The sequence below is a fragment of the Chiloscyllium plagiosum genome, chromosome 6, assembly GCF_004010195.1.
Source record: "Chiloscyllium plagiosum isolate BGI_BamShark_2017 chromosome 6, ASM401019v2, whole genome shotgun sequence".
In the NCBI taxonomy this organism is placed as follows: domain Eukaryota; kingdom Metazoa; phylum Chordata; class Chondrichthyes; order Orectolobiformes; family Hemiscylliidae; genus Chiloscyllium; species Chiloscyllium plagiosum.
The window spans coordinates 10,544,616-10,567,562 of NC_057715.1; the positions used below are offsets into that span (position 1 = coordinate 10,544,616).

The following is a 22,947-nucleotide window of genomic DNA, read 5'->3' on the forward strand; positions in this document are numbered from 1 at the left end:
CCTATCCTTTGGAATCCCACCTGCTTTAGGGGAGATTGATTGCCTAGTTGTATTATCATTAGACTATGAATCCAGAGACCCAGCTAATGCTCTGGGAACATGAGTTCGAATCCTACTATGGCAGATGTTAGAATTTGAATTAATTAAAAATCTGGAATTAAGAGCCTCATGATGACCATGAAATCATTGACAATTGTCAGGAAAAACTCATTTGGTTCACTCTTGGTCTTCAGGAAAGGAAATCTACTGTCTTAACCTGGTCTGGCCTACTTGTGATTCCGGACCCACAGTAATATGATTGACTCCTAACTGCCCTGTGGCCAATTACAGGGAGCCAATAAATGCTAACCTCACCCACAATAGGAGAAAGTGAGGACTGCATGAAGGGCTTATGCCCGAAACGTCGGTTCTCCTGTTCCTCGGATGCTGCCTGACCTGCTGTGCTTTTCCAGCACCACACTCTCAACACTAGCTCACAAAACCGGTAAAATGAATTTTAAAGAAAACATAATTTTATTTCAAGCCTATGTAGATAGTTCAAAGCATAACTATTTACAAAACTTTACATTCCTGACATCTTCCCAAGAAACTAAACATTTATCTACCATCAGCAAAGATGGTGATAGATTGGTCATTGTCTGTACATATGAACACTTTATATCGTCTTCCCAGTAAAACATTCCAGATTCACTTTTTAATCTTTAATATGTATTCCACCTGGGCTTGCTGTCAGCAGAGTTTGGAAGAGGTTTCTTGATCTCTTTCATATCGAATAAAATGGAGGGATGAAAGACATCAGGTGGGATCTCATAAGGGCCTGAATGAAGTGGGCTCCAGTGACAAATCTGGGAGAATGTGTAAAAGGTCCAGTGAGGCCTAGTTTGATATCAGGAGCTACTAGTTATATTTTCCAGGCATTGAGGTGAGGTTCTGGTGAGGCAGTGGTGAGGTAGCTGTTAGTTGAGATTATTGCTTGTTAACAGCCTCAATAGCACTGAATCGCAACCCTTTAATATGCAGTGTCCTCTCCTACCCACCATCCCCCCTACCCGCCCCCAATGAGGAAAATAGATGTTGACAGTTCCTGGCATGGAAAGCTCTGATCAGGTACCTGGTAACACCAGCTCATCACTTGCTCCTCAGCAAAGCCATCTTTGTCACATGCCAGCTGTATCTCAGGGCACCACCTCACACACAGCACACGTCCACGGATACTGGCATTCGACACCTGCCAATCGAATTGAACTGAATTGCATCAAATTGAATTGAATTGAATTGAGTTAGCTTGATTGTTACATGCTCAAATGAACACAGTGAAAAATTTATAAGTAAACAGCTACAACGCCACATTAGGTACAAAGGTAGTTCGGTACAGCTTCTTCAGTTATAAGAAGAAAGTGAGGACTGCGGATGCTGGAGATCAGAGTCAAAACGTGTGGCGCTGGAAAAGCACAGCCAGTCAGGCAGCATCCGAGGAGCAGGTGAGTCGGTGTTTTGAGCATAAGCCCTGATGAAGAGATTATGCTTGAATCGTCAACCCTCCTGCTCCTCGGTTGCTGCCTGACCGGCTTGGTTTTTCCATTGCCACACTTTTTGACTCTGGCTTCTTCAGTTATGAGATTAATTACAGTGTAATAATGTTACCGACACACAGTTTAGGTACAGACTACCTCAGTACCTTAGTCGCAGAATAGATAAAAAAAAGAAAAAAAAGTTACCTAACAGCTATGCACAGCACGGCTATAGGTCAGAAAAACAAGAAGCAAAGTTAGAAAGATGAACATCACAGTCTCTCTTCAAGGGTTGTCTGCAGCAGACCAGCACAGGGAGTCTTTCCTGTCCTGACACCACCTCTCCAATTCATTTGAAAGACACTTTTTCACTTTAATACTGTGCCCTGGGGTGAACTCCACTGGACTGAGGGTGTCAAGCAGGATAGACACAGGAGGTTCGGCCACCATTGGAGTGTCTTGAGAGGAAACTTCAGAGAGACCTGTGTGTAATTCCTCCTTGGCCTGGGTTCCCATTGGCACTGCCCTGTCTCTTTGTGATGAAGGGCCAGATAGAGTGACGTCAAGGTCCTCCTTGCTGTTAACGCTGCTGACAACCTCGCCTCATTCTGGAAAACTTCCCCTTGTTTGCCATGTTTAGGGAAAAGGTGACAAAATGTGTAGGACAGCTTTGGAATGTCAGTGCTCATCCGAGGACTCAATGGCCTTTTGGGAAAAGTGCAGGCTGTAGTGATGCCAATCCATTCTGGAAGATTCCAGTTACCGGCAAGAACTTCTGGCTATGTTGAGCAGGAGAATCAGATGAGAAGGAAAATCCCACCATCCATAAAATCCTGCTTCTTGTCTCTTGTGAGCATCTTACAAAATGGACTTGCATATATAATAATGGAGGAAAAAATCCTTCACATGTAGATATTGTGATGCGGTAGGATTCTATAGGGAGCTTAAAGTTTAGATTGATGGCTAAGGCACCTTGAATAGTCCCATTTTATCGGTGTTTCCTATTTATTTAAAAGGGAATGGAAAATAAAAATAGGAAGATTTTGCTAAAACTCTATAAGGCACAAGTCAGACCACTGCTAGAACATTGTGAACAGTTTTGAGCTCCTTAAATAAGGAAGGATATTCTGTCATGGTTAGGTGGATTGGATCTGTATTCAGAATAAACAAGAATAAGTGGTAACTTTATTGAAACATACAAGAAATGTGGGGGACTTGACAGGGTAAATGTAGAAGGGCTGTTTCCCCTTGGTAGGGTGTGTGGAGAGTCTATGATCAGAGGACAGAAGAAGGGGTTGCATATATAAGACAGAGAAGAGACTTTTCTTTCTCTTGATTTTCATCTCCTAATATTGCTGGTGGCAATGTTAGTACATGCATTGTCATCCTTTGTAAAGTAACTTGCTTCGATCTAGGAAGGAGACCAAAGCTCACCAAGGTTTTGCAGAAGTGTGCCTTGCTGATGATGATCATAGACTCATGAATCTTGGAGGTGAAAGCAGTTATTGAATAAAACCTAACCTTTCAGAATAAAGCAAAGCATACTGTGGAACTGTGTACCTCAGGAGTAACGTATAAGTTTGGGATTGTATAAGACTATTTAAGATGAAGCACACTTTTATTATTTGATGAGTCTGCTAATTAATTGGCTAATTCAATGTGCATTGACTCAGCTTCGTGTTCAAGTGCAAGGTAAAAAATAACTTTTGGTTGATAATTTCTTCATCTGAGAGCCTTTTGGTGGTACATTTCATCATTTTGATTGGCAGCTCTTCCAAAAGAACTTTGTGGTAAAGGAGCCCCACAGACTTCAAAATAATAGATTGAATCTCTTGGTCTCCAGATTGTCAGAGAATGAATGTACATTTGGACATGCACACTGAGTCCCTGTGTTAGTCCTGATGTGGGAATTGTCCATCAGGAGTTCTGATGCAGAGTCACCAGACTATAAATGCTAACTCTGCTTTCTTCCCACAGGTGTTGCCAGACCCGTTGAGTTTTTCCACTATTTCTGTTTTTTGTTTCTGAGCTACATTCTAGACTGGATCTGACTACCTATAGTCACCCGTCTGACCCACCACTCAGAGCCTCCCTGCTGTCTCCTGACTACTAACCCCCTCCCCCCTCTGACTCAACTACTCTCAAACCTGACTGCAGTCATTATTTCACCCACCTATCTACTGTGATCATGTACCCACTCACCTACCAGATTCCTCGCCTACATACCCTACCAACCTGCCCTCCTCACTCATTCCACCACTTCACCACTTACTCATTATAACGATGTACCCAGTCCAGACCGCTACTATATACTGACCTCACCCACCTAGCCATCAACCTAACTTACACATCTACTCACCTCACCAACTTCACCCACTTATCCATCCCGATTCAATCACCCAACCATTCCTTCATTCACAACACTCAAAGGCAGGTAATATGGTGGCTCAGTGTTAGCACTGCTGCCTCACAGTGCCAGGGACCTGGCTTCAATTCTGGTCTTGGGTAACTGTCTGTGTGGAGTTTACAAGTTCTCTCTGTGTCTGTGTATGTTTTGTTTGGGTGATCCAGTTTCCTGCCACAGTCCAAAGCTGTGCAGGCCAGGTGGATTATTCATGGTAAATGCAGGGTGAGAGGGAAAGTGCATACCTGATGGGCCAAATGGCCTCTTTCCCCACTGTAGGGGTTCTATGATTAAACCCTTAAATTTACCATACAACAGCTGAAGCTACTCTCCTTCCCCTGACCTAACTCCACACTGACAAGGTCCCACAAGGGATGTAGCATTGTCCATTCCTTTGACAGTGGGATTGTAAAACATTGGAAAAAAATAAGCAGCAGGTTGAGAGGATATTCAAGCACAGTAGCGGTCCACCCATCATTGCTCCTACTTTGTTTGTTCAGTCTGGGTGAGCGTAGACATATCTGAGCTATTGAACATTTACAATTCAGTAGTAATGTTTAAGAATGATGATCATTTTGTAAAAAACAGGAACCAAAAACATTTCATCAATCTTTCCAACACCTATTAGATTTAAATCATTCATTTCTTCCCTATCTGAGAACACCAGCCCCTGATAAATTCATTCTCATCTACAAATGGCTTTAGAAGCTAAACATGAATAGGGAATGCTGGCAGTTATAATGCAACCTGGAGAGTGTAGTATTACTTGCCTTTCGATTTAATGAGTATTAAACTCTGCATACGGAGCAAAATTGATTACTTACGTATTTTGTTTCTTTACCCTTGATCACAAGTAAGCATGTCTCAGCACATATACATTGCCTACAGGTGTCCTTTAAAGTTATGGTGCTTATTATCTTTGATGGTAGTAATGATTAGTTTTATTATTCCATTGAAGTAGTATTTACTTTGGAAACATAGGTGCCACTTAGACAGAAAAGTTATTAGGTTTGAGTGTAGTTAATCTACTTTGACTACTGATCTTGATCCATGTGATTCATCACTTTCAACAGTCTTTACATTTATGCCTGCTGTGGAAAATTAGAGTTATCTTCATATGAGCAACAGAACAGTGAAAATAAAACAGATTGAAGGCATAAACGTACTGGTTGAAGTAAAATGCTGAAACAGTGTGTGATATTCTGTTTCGCAACAGGTAACCTACGATTTAACAGGAGCGATTGAAAAGAACAAAGATTCACTTTCCCAAAGCCTCTTCTTTGTTATGAAAAGTAAGTGTTTGTTTATTTTTATAAATCAAAACACATCGCAACCACTATATTTATGCCACTTTATTTGTGTTAATTAACGAAGTTAGATTGTTGTTATGTCTCAAACCTTTTCAATGTCATGAATGAAATGTCATTTAAAAATAAATGTAGTTTCCACTGTGTAATTATGTCATTCTTTGCCATGTTTTCGTTGGGCTGGTGTTACTACTTGTCTCAGCAGGCTGTGGAAGCAAATATTTTCCATAATAGATTGAAATAGGTTGCCATATTCAAAGCCTTAACAGGAAATATTCTTTCACTTTTCATGACATATACAAATATGTAAACATTTGTTGAATGGGAGCATTCCAAGGTCAAACAATACTTTATTGGTTACTTCTAATTTTTAAATTGTAGAAACATTGCTGGGAATTGCTTCCAAAAAACAAACACCTAACAACAATCAACACTATCAGGCCAAAGTGGCCCGCTTGATTGACACCACATCCAAAATCACCCACTCCCTTCACCCCCGACGCTCAGGAGCAGCAGTGTATATACTATCTACAAGATAGATAGCAGAAATTCACCAAATATCCTCAGGCAGCACCTTCCAAACCCATGATGACTTCCACCTAGAAGGACAAGGTCAGCAAATACATGGGAGTATCTCCACCTGCAAGTTCCCCTCCAAGCCACTCACCATCCTGACTTGGAAATATATTGACATTCCTTCATTATTGCTGGTTCAAAATCTTGGAATTCCCTCCCTAACGACACTGTGGGTCAATCCACAGCAGGTGGACTGCAGTAGTTCAAGAAGGCAACTCACCATGACCTTCTTAAGGGCAACAAGGGACAAGCAATAAATGTTGGCCCAGCCAGAGATGCCCACATCCCATGGGTGAATAAAAAAGAATAATTGACTGCAGAAGCAATGGACTGAATTTTCCCATTTTCTGGTTCGTTGTTATTTTTGGGAGTGCTTGTAAATAAGTTCCTGTCATGGTGACCTATCTCCTGCACTCATCTACTGCTCACTTCACTAATTGTGCATCAAGTCTCCACAACACCCTTCTCAGTCAGTCATGCAGGAGCAGAGATCCAAGTGCTGGCTACAGCTGTCACCTTCCAGTAATCATGAGCATCATAGTTAAACTCCACTTCAAATGCTGCAAGCCAGCAGCTGACCTTCACATAGAGTCATAGAGATGTACAGCATGGAAACAGACCCTTTGGTCCAACCCGTCCATGCCGACCAGATATCCCAACCCAATCTAGTCCCACCTGCCAGCACCCAGCCCATGAACCAGAGAGGGAAGGAAAGGTATCCTAATTCTGCAGCAGAGACCAGGTGATCTTGGTGGACAAAGTGATTGACAGAAGGGGAGTTTGCTTTTCTCTGGACCACCCAGAAGGCAATGCCAGTAGATAGAGCCAGCCTGGATGGATAGAGACACCTGGAAAAGCACTGTCTCCAGGGTGAAATGAAATGCCCAGCAATGTTGGAAGAAGGGTTAATGCCCTTTTGTGTTCCATCAGGGTAAACATCACCATATGCTACCTCACGATTGCTCCAAATGTGCCATTGCACATACCTCTCACCAAGGCTGATGATCTACCACTCATTATAGAGTCTTAAAGTCATAGAGGTGTACAGCATGGAAACATGCCCGTTGTTCCAACTTTTCATGCCAACCAGATATCTAGTCCCATTTGCCTGCATTTAGCCCATATCCCTTTAAACCCTTCCTATTCATATACCCATCCAGATGCCTTTTAAATGCTGTAATTGTACCAGCCTCCACCACTTCCTCTGGCAGCTCATTCCATACACGCACCACCTTCTGCAAGAAAATGTTGCCCTTTACACCCCATTTAAAGTTTTCCCCTCTGATCCTAAACCTATGCCCTCTAGTTTTGGACTCCCCTACTCTGAGGAAAAGACCTTCGTTATTCATCCTATCCATGCCCCTCTTGATTCAGCCTGTGGTGCTCAAGGGAAAACAGCCCCATCCTATCCAAAGTCTCCCGATAACTCAAATCCTCCAAACTTGGCAACACCCTTGGAAGTCTTTTCCGAATCCTTTTAAGTTTCACAACATCTTTCCTACAGGAGGGAGACCAGAAGTGAATGCAGTATTCCAAAAGTAGAATTTGTTATTTGTTATTGCCAAATTTTCACCCTGACCTCATTCAGCCATTGGTGCTCAGACTTAACTGCACTGAGCATGGTGGTTCAGTGGTTAGTACTGCTGCCTCACAGTACCAGGGACCTGGGTTCGATTCCCACCTCAGGCGGCTCTCTGTGTGGAGTCTGCATGTTCTCACCGTGTCTGTATGGGTTTCCTCCGGGTGCTCCGGTTTCATCCCACAATCCAAAGATGTGCCGGTCAGGTGAGTTGGCCATGCTAAATTGCCCATAGTGTTAAATGCATTAGTCAGGGGTAAATATAGGGTAAGGGAATGGGACTGGGTGGATTGTTGTTCGGATGGTTGGTTTAAACTTGTTGAGCCGAAGGGCCTGTTTCCATTCTGTATCTAATGTAATAGTTCGGTGACATGAGTTCAAATCCCACTATGGCAATGGTGGAATTTATAAGAGGGCAGCACGGTGGCTCAGTAGTTAGCACTGCTGCCTTACAGCACCCAGGTCCCAGGTTCGATTCCAGCCTCGGGCGACTGTCTGTGTGGGGTCTGCATATTCTCCCCGTGCCTGCGTGGGTTTTGTCCGGTTGCTCGGGTTTCCTCCCACAGTCCAAAAGATGTGCAGGGCAAGTGAATTGGCCATGCTAAATTGCCCAAAGAGGGAAATGGGTCTGGGTGAGTTACTCTTCAGAGGGTCGGTGTGGGCTGGTTGGGCCGAAGGGCCTGTTTCCACAGGGGATCTAATCTAAAGTATAAGGGGAGTAAGGGACCTTTACTCACTCCAGGCACTCAAGCAGAGGAGGCTTCACAGATTGGCTTCCTCTCAGAACAAGTGTAGGCTGTTCAGCCCCTTGGAGACCCGACATTGCTCGCGTGCATTTTCTTCTGATTTTCCCATAACTCTACAAATCAGGATTCTATCAATTTCAGCCTTAAATATACATGAGCACTTTACTCCTACATCTTTCTGCAGCAAGGAATTCCAAAGACTCTCTATCCTCTGAGAGAAGATGTTCCTCCTCATCTCAGCCTTAATTTGGTGCCCCTTTATTCTGAGACTATGCCCTCTGGTCCTAGACTCCCCCTTGTAGGGAAACAACCCCTCAGCATTTACCCTATTGAGCCCCTTAAATATCCAATGTGTTTCAATGTTTCATTCTAGTAAACACCAGTGAGTATAGCCCCAACCAGTTTAGCCTTTGCTCATAAGAGAGTCACTCTATTCCAGCATTCAACCGAATGAACCTTCTCTGAATTACCTCCTCTGAAATTAGATCTTCCGACCATGTGCAGGTTAAGGTGGATTAGCCATGCTAAATTGCCCCGTAGTATCCAGAGATGTGCAGGGTAGGCAGATTAGCCATAGGAATTCTAGGTTTATGGGGAGAGCGCAGGTGGGTGGGTCTGGGTGGCATGTTCTTTGGAGGGTTGTTGTGGACTTGGTGGGCTGAATGTCCTGCTGCCGCACTGTGAGAGTCCTATGATTCCCCAAAATAAGGGGATCAAAACGTTCAGTACTCCCATCATGGTCTCATTAGCACCTTGTTAAGTTGCAGCACAAGTTCCCTACTTCTATGCTCCCAGCTCCGTGAAATAAGGGTTAAGATTCCAGGCCCCTCTACATTTACCCTGCCTGTAATCCCCATCTGTACTGATTTTTCTGCCAAGTAGGGAGAGCCTGTATCTAGCCAGGACACACTCATCATTTCTGGGCCATCAAATCAGAAATGCCCTGCAGGGTTGTCTGCTCAAACTGTCCAGACCAGCAGGTTCCACTACACAGCAGGTTCCCTCCACTCTAGCTGCAGACTGCTGTGGTCATAGGGGATGTTGTGGCAAGAGGAAAAAAATTATTTGAGGGCACTTAAAATGGCAAGGGTGGCACTGAACTGTAAGTACATTTGTAAAGATATATGCATGGTAATTCATCACGCATTCAATCGACTGTCATTTTACTTGTGGGACCTAGTTACATTAATACACTGCAATGTCTTGGTTAGACAGCCTCTACAGACATCCCAAGGAGGATAGAAGTTATGGTGATGAGGCATTGCTCATCTGTGAGATGCATCGTGGATAGCAGCAGATTTTAAACATCCTTCTTTCCTTATATTCATGAACACAGGCTTAACTATTCATCTTTTTCAAGAGAGAGAGAAATCCATAGTCCCCTGGGACTATGGTACCTTTCACTTTCAGTCTAGTGTGCCGATCACTCAGACTCAAGTTAATGTGAACAGTTCCTTCTCTCCACTCACGTTCTGCCCTTATGGTCAGTTTATGCGTGTGATTATGTGCTAATTCACAAGGGGATATTTCTCGGTTGCAAAGATTAATTTGACTTATGTATCTTACGATGGAGTGCATGCTCATTCAAGGATGGGTAATGTCCATGGCTCCATTATCAATGAAAGTCTGTTTCAGTGCATTGTTCTGCAAGTGTACCTTTTGTCACTTTGCCATTGGAGTGAAGTGCACTTGAGCATCACATGCTCATTTAATAGTGTATGTGAAATTGCACACATGAGCGATGCAGAGAGTCACAAGGGTCTACATCAGAATGCTTCTCAAACTGATAATGATCATTAGACAACTCAGTCTTCAGCTGTCCGTTATGTGATCATTAAGGAAGCCTCAGAAGCTAATTGTCCTTGGTGTTGTACAATGTTATAACCCCTGTCTTTGAATGATTGCTACTCTTCCCCAGCACTCGTTCAGAACATACAATGTTCTCATTCTTGAATATGGGAACAACAGATGTTCTGAAGCATCCAACCAGTTGTTAATAACTTTTATTGCACAACAGAAAGGCAAAGAAACTCCAAACAAAGAAGCTATATTTATTTTTGTCACTAAGGGCTGCCTGCCTTTGAAACAAATATTACATTCAATGAAAGGTGTCTTCACCTAAGGGCATAGATGTAAGGTGACAGGGGAAAGTTTAAAGGAGATATATGAGGTAAATTTTTTTTTACACAGAGGGTGATGAGACCTTCTTTTATTAATTTCTGGGAAGTGGGAATCACTGACTGGGCCAGCACTTATTGCCTGTCCCGAGTTGCCCTTGAGAAGATGATGGTGAGCTGCTTTCTTGAACCACTTTAGTCCACTTGCTGTGGGTTGACCCACAATGGCACTGGGGAGGGAATTGCAGGATTTTGACCCAGTGACAGTGAAGGAACGGTGACAAATTTCTGAGTCAGAACGGTGAGTGATTTGGAGGGGAACTTGAGTGGTACTTCCATGTATCTGCTGCCCTTGTCCTTCTAGATGGAAGTGGTCATGGGCTTGCAAGACAAGTTGGTAGAAACAGATACGATAGCAATAGTTAAGAGGCATTTAGAGAGACACATGAACAAGAAGGCAATGGAGTGATATGGACCATGTGCAAGCAGATGGGATTAGTTTAGGCTGATGAATCTGTTTATATGCTGTTGGTTCTATGTTCTATGTTCTATATCCTTTACCTTGGAAGCAGCTATCAATTAAGTTCAGTCTGGATTGTTCTGCCCAATGCGACAACACTCTTATCATGTTGAAAGTAGTGTTCCTTCCAGTCAATGTTGACATCTTCCTCCTTGGAATACTGCTGCCACTTTATCATCTCATCAGCATCCACAACATCCCTTTTGCCTGTTTCAGTTTTGCAGAATACATTGTACCAGGGTTATGGAGCACACTCTATCTAGAATGAAACTATAAGGAATCTCCAGTGTGACCCAAACATTGGAACCTCATCTTGAGGTGACCTATTCTCTATTTCACAATGACACAGGTGGAAGAGTGTGCTGTAGTGTGGCCATGTAACTGGATTCTTCAATGGAATCATTGAGTGTTTGGAGAAGGTCACCCTTCTCTCTCAGTGGCCATTCAGGATGGCATTCAGCCCTTGGAATGAGGCAAGTGCTTGCAAGTTGTCAAGAATATAGGCACGATGGAACTTTGCAAGATACAAGTGAGTTGTACATTAATCCAGTTGATGAATTTAGTTCCATCATAATGCAGCACTCTGGTGTGTACATTCTCCAGCGTCCTGTACCTTTGGGAGCTAGTGATATTGGAAAATCCCATCGCCCAGGCTGTCACAATGACCTCATCGTGGGGAAAAGAAATAAAGAGATATGATCTTGCACTGACTGCATTTGTAATTTCTTAAATACCTTTGTGAATTGAGCTTTGGGAGATTCCACACAGATCCCCAGTGGCTCCTCAGAATGATCTAGTTGTGTAAAAGTTAGGCACTGCTGTTAACTTAACTTCAGAGTCCAGAGGCGTGGTTTTGTCACGGTGTTCCTGGAATCCTGAGTCTGTGTCTGCGCTGTGCATCGGTCATCCGGAGGAAAGGATGATGAGAACAGTAAATGGTTGCTGTCTTCAATTTCCTCGACACGCTGAAGGGAGTTTCTGCTGCAGCTTCTCCCCCGGAGGGTATGTGCCAGCTGCTGGAGCTTGCTGCTCTTCCTATGTTTGCTGACATCAATGTAACTCTACCGCCTTCTGTGTTAGATTTGTAGAGCCACAAGGACAATGATAGTACGTGTCAATGTTGGATTCACTCAGCAATTACCCGAGATGGAGAGTAGCTGAATCAGAACACCATCTCAGAGATGTGATTACCTCAGATACAGCAAAACCTGGACATCATCCAGGCCTGAGCTGAGAAGTGCCAGGCAATGGCTATCTCCAAAAAAAAATGAATCAATCTAACCATCACCCTTTAACATTGAATGTTGATATCATTGGTGAAATTCTAACAACCAGCATTCAACAGAAACTGAACTGGACTAGCCATATAAATATTGTGGCTATATAAACAGATCAGAGACTAGGAATTCTGCAGCATTTCAGTCTCTTCCTTTCTCTTAGAATGTTTATTCAGTATCTACAAGCCATCAGTGGGGAGTTTGATGGAATACTCTTCACCTTTCTGGAAAAGTGTGGTTCCAACAAGACTCCAAGAGCATAACAACATCCAGGTTAAAGCAACGCGCTTCACTGGCACCCTCTCCTTTGCCCTCACCACTATTGCACAAGGATAGCAATGTGTACCATGTACAAGTTGCACTGCAGAAACTCACCAAGGGTCCTTTGACAGAACCTTATAAACCCACAACCTCTACCACCGAGAAGTGTTAGGGCAGCAGGCACTTAGGAGCTTCATCACCGTTAAAATGTGCTCCAAGCCAATCTTGATTTTGCACCACTTTGACATTGCTTCACTAATGCTGGGTTGAAATCCCGGAGCTTCCTTCCTTACCAGTACTATGGCTGTTTTTACACTGAAAGTACTGCACAGTTTGAGAGGGCTATTTTCTCCAAGGCACTTTTCACCACTATTTTCTCCAGGGCAAGTAGGTTTGAACAATAACCGCTGGCTTAGCCAATTATACCCATATCTCAAGTACAAATATTTTTAGACGTTTTCTCATTTTAAACACAAGAAAGATTTTTGAATAATATGGAAAAAGGTGACAGGCAGTCTGTACAAACCTCACTTTGTACTTATGGTTATACTCCAATCCTGAACCGTGGGAATGTACTCATAAGAATTTGTTCTCTGGTCACTAGATCAGATAGAAAAACTGAAATGTAAAAGAGAAGCATCCAACATCATAGATCAGTGATGTAAGTAAGGACAAGATGGAGGAGATCTCAGACAAGCTTGACAAATTGGAACTAAATTGAACGTCAAATCCTCCAAGAGTTATTTCAAGTGCTGAGCTGAGAGGAAGGAGAGAACTTGAGAGGCAGCATGGAAATGAAGATTCCTCAGACATTGAGATGACTTCAAGGGCAAGGGAAGTGCTTTGAATGCAATAGATTTCATCCAGAGTGATTTGGAACCAATTTTCTTGAAGGGTGGGTGCTTAAGGAAAGAGAGAACATTTCAATTCCAAGTGTTTCAGTGAACATGGTGGGACCATTATTCTTAGCTCTGATTAGCTATTTCAGAGTGCAATTAATTATCTACTATAGGTGTGGAGTCATCCATAGGCCAGATTGGTTAAACCTGGTGCATGATTTATTTCAGGAGAAAGTGATGACTGTAGATCAGAATCGAGAGTGTGGCGCTGGAAAAGCACAGCAGGTCAGGCAACATCCAAGGAGCAGAAGAGTCGACGTTTCAGGCATAAGCCATTTCTGATGAAGAGCTTATGCTGGAAATGTTGATTCTCCTACTCTTTGGATGCTGCCTGATCTGCTGTGCTTTTCCAGCGCCACACTCATAAAATTTGTTTCCTTCAAGTTCATTGAACCAAATAGGCTCTTAAGACTATCCCATAGTTCCAACAGCAGTTTTATTTAATTAATTGAATTTAAATGCCTCAGATGCAAGAGTCTCTTTTGCTTATTCACTAGTTGGACCGGCAGATCACTAATTACTCTTTAGAAGAGCTATTTTCTCGAACTGTTGCAATCCTTAGGGTGTATGGACACCTTCAGTGCTATCAGGAACAGAATCCCTTGATCTTGACCCAGCAACAGTAAAGTAACAATGGCTTATTTCCACGGCTGGGTGATATGCTTTACAAGGGAATTTGTAAGTGGCCTTTTTGTAGTGCATCTGGCTCCCTGGTCAGATCTAAGGCACGACCCTGAGGTAATCCTGAAATGATGTCCCATGCCTGAGATAGTTGACCTTCAATAACCACAATCATCTTTTTTTTTTGTATTTGTTGTAACACCAACTAGTAGAGTCTTACTTCAATTCTTATTGACCCCAGATTTTCTAGGGTTCTGTAATGCCAAACTTGCTGTCATGGGCAGTCACTCTCCCCTCACCTCTGAAGTTTAGTGTTTTTCTCTGTATTCTTATCAAGGCACTAATGATGTCAGGAGCTTCATATTTTCTCTTTCGCACTGATGCAAATCCCCCACCATTGAGGTTAGGAATATTTGTGATGCCTCTTTCTCCTGTTTATCGTTTAATTGTCATCCACCATCCATGAAAGGATGTGACAGGATTGTTGACCTTAGATCTGATGAGTTATTGTAGGATCACTTTGTTCTGCTATTCATGTACTGTTTCCACTGTTAGACATGCAAGTGATCTTTTGTGGTAGCATCACCAGGGTAAATTCTCATATTCAAATTTGCTGATGATGTTCAGGGCATGTTTTCCTACATTCTTATTGAATATTGGTTCATTTCTTGGCTTGGTGACAATGGTAGAGTAGGAAATAAGCCAGGCTAAGAGGTTACAGATTGTCGTTGAATACAATTCTGCTGTTGCTGATGGCCCACAACAACAGAATGGGCGCCCAGTTTTAAGTTGATAAATCTGTTCAAAATCTATCCCAATAAGCATTATGGGAGTGACAGATAACACAATATATATCCTCAATGTGAAGACCAATACTTCATTTCTCCAAAGTCTCTGTAGTAGTCATTCCTATCAACCCTATTATGGGCAGATGCACTTGTGACAAATAGATTTATGAGGACATGGCAAGTAGGTATTTCCCTCTTATTGGTTCCTTCACCCCCTATCTTGCACCCTGTCTAGTAACTTTGTCCTTTAGGATTTAGCCAGTTTATTTAGTAGTGCCTGACATAACTACTGTTCTACCAAATCATTTTTTCTTTATATGAAGTGATTCTCTGATCATAAGAATTGGGAAAACTAAGGTGAATGATTTTACTCGAAAACACGACAGAGAATTCTATGGAAAAATATCGGAAGGAGAAGTTGATAATTCATAGAGAATTCTTAGTTTTAGAAATAGAGGCAGAGTGTATAATAGCAAGGGAGTTATGTTGGAAGTTGGAAAGGTTTGGAGGGGTATGGGCCAGGAGCAGGCAGATGGGGACTAGTTTAATGTGGGATTATGTTCAGCATGGACTGTTTGGACTGAAGGGTCTGTTTCGGGTCTGCTTATACCCGAAACACATTTTCAGCTCTGATCTCCAGCATCTGCAGACCTCACTTTCTCCTCTATACTTTATCTTTATACAACAATGGTAGTGACCCACCTGGATTCTGGACTTTGTAAGGGTATAGTTTTGATTTACTGAAAGAGTTTTTGAGATTATATTGATGTAGAAGGAATAGAGATGCTCAGTTTTTTTTCCCTTTGGAGTAGGAACATCGGGGAGGAATTTGATGATGGTGTTCAAATCCACCAAGGATTTTCATCAAATAAATAACTGGGGAACAACATGGAGACGTGTTGTTAACTTGACAACCCAGATTTAAGATGATTGGCAAAAGGAGAACAGGGAAGTATGAGGGAGACTTTTTTTCTTATGGAAGCATTTAATATTATTTCACTTTAATCAATATATTCATGGAAGTCAGAACAAATTTCTGAGAGAAATCAAAGTAATCAGTGAGATAGAAACAATTCGTACACATAACATTAATTTTAGAAGCAGGTTATTAATAACATTTTCTTCTTGAATTTGCAGCCAGTGAAAATGTTGTTATTCACCAGTTCTTCCAGTCCAAACTGACCCAAACTGGTTCTCTTATTCCCTTACATCATCATCTGAGCCTTCGAGGGTCCAAAGCATTGATGTTGTCACAGAATCGATGTTCAACTTCACGAAGCAAAGGACCAAAGAAGTTCCTGGACCTCAACAGCAAGGTACTAGGCCCAGATGATGGGCAGTAAAGACAGTTGTAAACATTCATCTTTCTTCTGCAATTGTCTGAACTCTTCTTACAGAAATCTGCCTCTCAGCCTTATTATAAACTGACTGCTGCTCTGATGAATGTTAAATTCACAGGGAAAGTAAAATACAACACTGCCAATCTCTGGGCAGTTTTTACACGTACAGTTGATTGGTTTAGTTGCAGAGTACCTGGCTACAATTTATTGAACAGAAATTCAACAGCAGATCATCAAGTATCCCACATTCGATGGGAGGTGCCACTGTCAGTGTGAACACAGAAAATAGCCCCATTAAGTCTAATTGACATTAGATTTTTTTTTAGCATTTCTCGTTTATGAGTATAATTGATAATGATGGCCTGAGAGCGGGTTAATCCATTTATTTGAAAAATGCTGCATTATGTTCACAAGGATGTGAGGGGGAGAAATGGCTTTTAAAGACTGGAGGGGTAACTTTTACATTCAGGGAGTGGTGCGAGTCTGGAATAGGCTTCCAGAGGAAATGGTGGAAGCAGGTACAATTACAACATTTAAAAGGTTAGCTTAGAGTCATAGTCATACAGCATGGAATCAGACCCTTCGGTCCAACTTGTCCGTGCCGACCAGCCATCCCAATCTGACCTAGTCCAATTTGCCAACATTTGGCCCATATCCTTCTAAACCCTTTCCAATCATATACCCATCCTGATGCCTCCTATGTGTTGTAATTGTACCAGCCTCTGCCATCTCCTCAACAGCTCATTCCATGCAGGCACCACCCTCTGCGTGAAAAAGTTGCTCCTTTTCAAATATTTCCCTACTCACCTTAAACATATACCCTTTAGTTTTGGACTCCCCTACCCCGGAAAGAGACCTTGGCTATTCACCCTATCTACAGCCTCTGCCATCTCCTCAACAGCTCATTCCATACAGGCACCACCCTCTGCGTGAAAAAGTTGCTCCTGAGGTCCTTTTCAAATATTTCCCTACTCACCTTAAACATATACCCTTTAGTTTTGGACTCCCCTACCCCGGAAAGAGACCTTGGCTATTCACCCTATCTATATCCCACATGAATTTATAAACCTCTATAAGGTCACTCCTCAGCTTCTGGTGCTCCAGGGAAAATAGCTCCAGTCTTTTCGGCCTCTCCCTATCGCTCAAACCGTCTAATAAGACAATGTGTTTGGCAAAGTATTTTATAACTTACTATAATGAGAATATGAAATAGAAAGATTTCACATGGTTTAGAGCATTGATGTAAAAATCCGAGGAAATTGATCGCAATTTTCCCATGGATGTTCTTGAGATGAAGTGTTACAATTATGGACAGAGATTTCACAAATCAAGTATTTTTACACCAAAGTTGAGGTGGTAGGTGAATGAGTGCTAGGGATATTCAAGGTTACCAAACCAAGACAGAGCGACTGTTAACAGATTGCTTCTCTTGGTTAGTATGATGGTAACAAGGGAGCAAAAAAAATTAAAATAAGGAGTTTAAAGAACAGATTAGCAAACCATCTGTAATTTTGGTCAGAAAAGCAGAAAGGCAGAACATGTTTCCCTATGGTGAGAGGTTGGGAAGTGTGGGTGTCTGAAAGGATCTCGCTGCCATTCTCCATGAGTCATTTAAAGCAAGCATGCAGGAGCAACAAGAAATGTGAAATGCAAACATTGTGTTGGGACTCAGTTCAAGAGGATTTGAGCATAGAAGTAAAGATGTCTTGCTACAGTTGTATAGAGCTTTGGTTAGATTTTACCTGGTATGTCAAGTGCAGTTTTGTTCCCCTTCTCTCAGGAGTAATATACTACCCATAGTGAGAGTACAGCAGATTAATCCTTGAGATGGTGGAATGTCGATTCTCCTGTTCCCTGGATGCTGCCTGACCTGCTGCGCTTTTCCAGCAACACATTTTCAGCAAGGGATTGAGGAAACCTAGTCTGTGAGTACAGCAGATTAATCCTTGAGATGGTGGAATGCCCGAAACGTCGATTCTCCTGTTCCCTGGATGCTGCCTGACCTGCTGCGCTTTTCCAGCAACACATTTTCAGCAAGGGATTGAGGAAACCTAGTCTGTATTCCTGGGGTTTTGCAGAACATTTTGAGATTATCGATTTTTGAGAAGACTTTTAGCTCAGGTTGATGCTAAGTCTGTAAGTTAGCTCGCTGAGATTGGAGGATTGTTTTCAGATGTTTCGTCACCATACTAGGTAATATCATCAGTGCTTCACCAGAGACTCTCACTGATGATGTTATCTAGTACAGTGATGAAATATCTGAAAACAATCCTTCAAGCCCAGCGAGCTAACTTTCAGACTTATTTTGAGATTATCTCATTGAAATTTACAGAATTCTTACAGGACATGACAGGGTTTCCCCATGCTGGTGACTTTAAAACTAGGATACAAAATATAACAGGGAAGTAAAATAATTATATTAAAAACATTTGAGAACCTTACACCCATGATTTCTCTGACAGCATTGTACTCGTGTGATCCTAACTCCGAAAACCATGGCAGTTTGTATCTGAAAGTGGTAAGATCTGAGAGCTGTGTTTTTTTCACTGATCATTGGCTCATACAGCTAAAAATTAAAATAAATGTAATGCAAAGCAGAGGAATAGCACTCAAACTCTCATTTAGATGTTTTACAACACTTTGGACTAACCACGAGTTCAACAGCCTGAGATCCACTTCTGACACAAAGCCATAGATCTGAAACCTTGGGCAGAACTTTAGCATCTTTGAAAATATTCTTCTGCAGACAACAAATGTGGGTACCACACCCAGTGGTGAGGGTGAGACTTGTCCACTGTGTGACAGTATGAGAGGAAATCTTTTAACTGGCTGTCTTTGTGAGTCCCTGTCCACTGAAGGGTGGCAGGTGGTAGGTTGCTGGGGCTGTACGTGTGGAAGGCCAGGAGACCTGAGTACTGTTCAGGCATGAAGGAGAGCTCAAAGGCACCTCAGCATGAAGGTCTCTTGCAAGCATTTGTCAAACTTACTAAGGATAATGGCCAAAGCTAACAGGCACCAAGGAGCAAATGGAAACCTCTCCAGTAGAGTTATTCAAGCTGCAGATTGACCCATTCCTGTCCATGGCTCTATCTCGTTTCCTGCCACAGTCCAAAGATGTGTGGGATGGATGATTTGGCTGTGCTAAATTGCCCACAATGTTCAGGGATGTGTAGGTTAGGTACATTAGTCAGGGGTAAATATAGAGTAATAAGGTGAGGGAATAGTTTGGGTGGGATACTCTTCAGAGGGTCAGTGTGAACTTATTGGGCCGAAGGGCCTGTTTCCACACTGTGGGGATTCTGTAGGGATTCTCTAATCCATTAGGAAATGGTGCCTTCTACTCTGATGGCCACCCAATCTGTGGCTTCCCAGGCTCAGCAATCAGTAGACAGCAATTCAATTCCATGGACATTCTAGTGGAGTCTTCCTAATTTCCCCAATCTCTGCTCATTGATACCCTGCTGCTCCAATTAGGTAGCTGTCATTAGGAAAGCCATTCTAATTTCCTTCCCAGGCTCCAACTTTAACCACTTGTCTGATGGTCTCGTGAGATCCCAGCCTGTAACTCCGCTTCTCTCTGCGTAGATGCTGAACAATCTGCTGAGTATTTCTGGCCTTGACTGTGTTTTTAAATTTCATTTTGAATCTTCAGCATCCACAGAAATTGTGCTTGTGAAAAATATATTTGGAGCTGAATCACCTATCTGTTTTTATCTATTTTTAAATTGTATTGTCTTTCTTTTCTCTAAGTTCCTGAAAAAGAAGACAGCAGCAACATTTCTCCAACGTTTAGAGCGGGGTGGGCCTACAACACTGGCTTCTCAGCTCCGGGTATGTATTTTAGAGCAGCCAGTAATCTTGAATGAATATAATAATTTTATGTTCATTATGTGTATTAAGCAACACCATTTCACATTTGAGAACATAGCATGGTTTTAAAACAGCTTTCTTGCTAAAGTTATGTAATGAAAATGGATTTTCTGATTGCTTTACGTCACAATGAATAATAAGTTTTAGAGTTTTTGAAAAGATTGTAGCTTGGCTTCTGGATGCGATTATAGATTCATTCACCGAGCTGGTATGGTTTTCTGCAGATAATTCATTGCTTCGCTAGGTGACATTGTCAGTGTGTCTTCTGTGTCAAAGCTGCTCCTTTAACAAGGTAATGCTGTCCTTGGCTTTTTGTTTTCAGAGACGTCATAAATGACACCGACTCCAAAAAGTCTGGGGTTAAAGGGTTTTAGGGCCAATTTGATTATAGATAACAGACACTGCCTCAGACAGAAGGCCTTCAAGTTAAAAAAAAACACTTGTGGTCAGTTCTCCCAGCTCAGTTTTTCTCTGGCTTGGTTTGAGTTTTAGCAGTCGTGTGGAAAAAGCTGCTGGACCCAAAGAAGCAGGTCCAGGGTGGTACTCTTTCTCCTTGATTTTACCTTTCATGCTAAGGGGTATTTATGGGGATTGTTGCAAGTAACTAGAACAGCATCATTAAGTTGGGATGATCTGTTGGGTTTTTGGATAGGAGAAGTTACTTTGTATTCCGTTCTCTTTGTTTGTGTTTCATTTAGTAATCTTGTAAATGAATTCTGTTTTGTGTAAAACTAAGTGGTTTGCCCAGCTGCATCCCTCCTGGAATATCTGCATTGCACCTGCTTGAAACAACTAGCAAAATTAGGGACTGAGCTCCCTCCTTGAAATGTTTTGAGGGGTCTGGCCTGGTTCCTAACACATCTATAAATTGTTGGTAGTCTATCCCACCTGGTATTTATGTGTCTCTGTTTGTTGCTACTTCCATTTCTGTATCTGAGTGGTCTGTATATGGGGTCCATTTCAATGTGTTTATTGTTTGAATTCCAGTTGGAGTACCAAATATTAGAGGCGCATAAATACCAGGCAGGATAAACACTTTCTCAAAGACACACTGACGATGTCACACAGCAAGGCGATAAAACGTCTACACCAGCTTAGCGAATGAATCTACGGCCTCAATAATAACTTTGCCAGAAATAATCTTTTGTAGAAATCCAAATGGAGAAGAAGTATTAAATCTTTCTCTTGGTTTCCTCTTCTCTGTAGAGTTCGATTCGTGATATAATGGGAAAACTCCAGAATTCAACTCCTCACTTTGTCCATTGCATCAAACCCAACACATCCAGACAGGCCAACATGTTTGATAACTTCTATGTATCAGCCCAGCTGCAGTACATTGGTGTCCTGGAGATGGTGAAGATGATCCGCCATGGATACCCATTGCGGCTATCTTTCAATGACTTCCTCACGAGGTAGGTGCTTTGTAAAATAACCAAGAGTCATGTTTTGAAGCAGCAAGCTTCTATATGATACCTGCAGTACTGTCTAGGTTTAGTTTACACTGACTATTTGTGATGGGAAAATACCTTTGTTGTTTACACTTGAAGGAAAAAAGTTTGCATTTACTTTAATCCTGCTTGTACACAGTTCTGTGTGATGTGTGAGTAAGAAGCTTGAATTAAGTGTTTCAGTGTGGGGTGAAGCCATGTCTGTTATGCAGGGATGATAGGATGGGAAAGCAGGCAGAGGTGGGGATTGTAACATTAGGCACCACTTTACCCCATATCCAAATGTCTTCCCCGGCTTCTTCTACTGCTTTGCCACTGGGGAAGGAGTCAATTTACCTGCCCATCCATGGCCAATTAGGGCCTTGTAATGGACAATTAATAGCTATTTACGGGTCCCCTCCTGCCCTGACTGTGATATTTTCTGCTCTGGGGCAATGTTGAACCAATTCCTCAGCTCTTTCTGTTTAACAGGCCAGGGCGGTACCTGCTCAAGGAAGAGGACCTGGCTTTGCCCTCCCCCTCCCCCATTCATCACCACCTTCCCTTTGCCTGATGCCTTACCCACCCCACCCTCCCCCCACACTTCCCAAGTCTTGTCAGCCTAGTCCCATCAAGACCCCAGATTTACCTCCAAGTCCAGCTTGATCATATTGAACTATCCCTGAAAGTTCAGAGTGCTCACAACCCTTCTGACTGCAGGGGTGGTGGCCAAACTGTGGGAGTCCAAATCTGCGCAGGTTAGTTGTATTGGCCATGCTAATTTGCCTGTAGTATCCAGGGATGTGCAGGCTAAGTGGATTAGCCGTGGGAAATGCAGGGTTAGTGGGATAGGATAGGAGAGTGGGTCTGGCTAGGATGCCCTTCAGAGGGTTCGTGTGGACTCGATAGATTAAATGGCCTGCTTCCACAATGTTGGGATTCTATGTATCTAAGGCTAGACACTGACATAACCTCAGAGATGAGAACCCTCTCTCCAGTATAAAATACTCAGTGGCTGCAACTTAATGTCTCATCATAAAACACATTTTTAAGGGCTGTCCAGTTCACTGTTCCTGACTAGAGGGACCTCCCCACCATTTCTGATCATGTTTTGATGTAATAATATATTCCAGAACAACAGAATATTGTAGTAAATGTGCTCCATTTAATTTCTGGTGTGTCTACCTTCACCCAGGTATAGAGATGCTCTGGCTTTTGGGTCTGAGAGATTTCCTCAACAAAGTGGTTGGCAATGATGAACTTGGAAACAAAATGCACAGAGATAGGTGGAGGGACAGGTCATATTCTGGAAGCAGGAAGGTTATAGAAGGACATGGACATGCTCAGAGAGTGGACAAAGAAGTGGCTGATGGAATACAATGTGGGACAGTGTAATATTATGCAATTTGGTGGCAAGAATAGAGAAGTAGACTATTTTCTAAATGTCGGCAGGAGCCCTTCATCAAGTCATTCCTGATGAAGGGGTCCTGTCTGAAACATCGATTTTCCTGCTCCTTGGATGCTGCCAGACCTGCTGTGCTTTTCCAGCCCCACTCTAATCTTGTCTTTGATCTCCAGCATCTGCAGTCCTCACTTGCGCCTATTTTCTAAATGTGGAAAGGCTTCAGAAATCTGGAGCACTGAAGGATTTGAGAATCCTGGTTCAGGATTGTCTTAAAGTTACCATGCAGGTTCAGTTGGCAG

At 42.5% G+C, this 22,947-nt stretch overlaps 1 protein-coding gene across 1 annotated transcript in view; it reads left to right on the plus strand.

Moving 5' to 3' along the window:
• myo16 (myosin XVI) overlaps positions 1-22,947 on the plus strand; it is a 375,473-nt gene that overhangs the window by 265,696 nt on the left and 86,830 nt on the right. The window contains exons 26-29 of the mRNA XM_043691191.1: positions 5,132-5,207; positions 15,744-15,922; positions 19,697-19,777; positions 21,023-21,228. Coding sequence (XP_043547126.1) covers positions 5,132-5,207; positions 15,744-15,922; positions 19,697-19,777; positions 21,023-21,228 — 542 coding nt within the window. The remainder of the gene's footprint in view (positions 1-5,131; positions 5,208-15,743; positions 15,923-19,696; positions 19,778-21,022; positions 21,229-22,947) is intronic.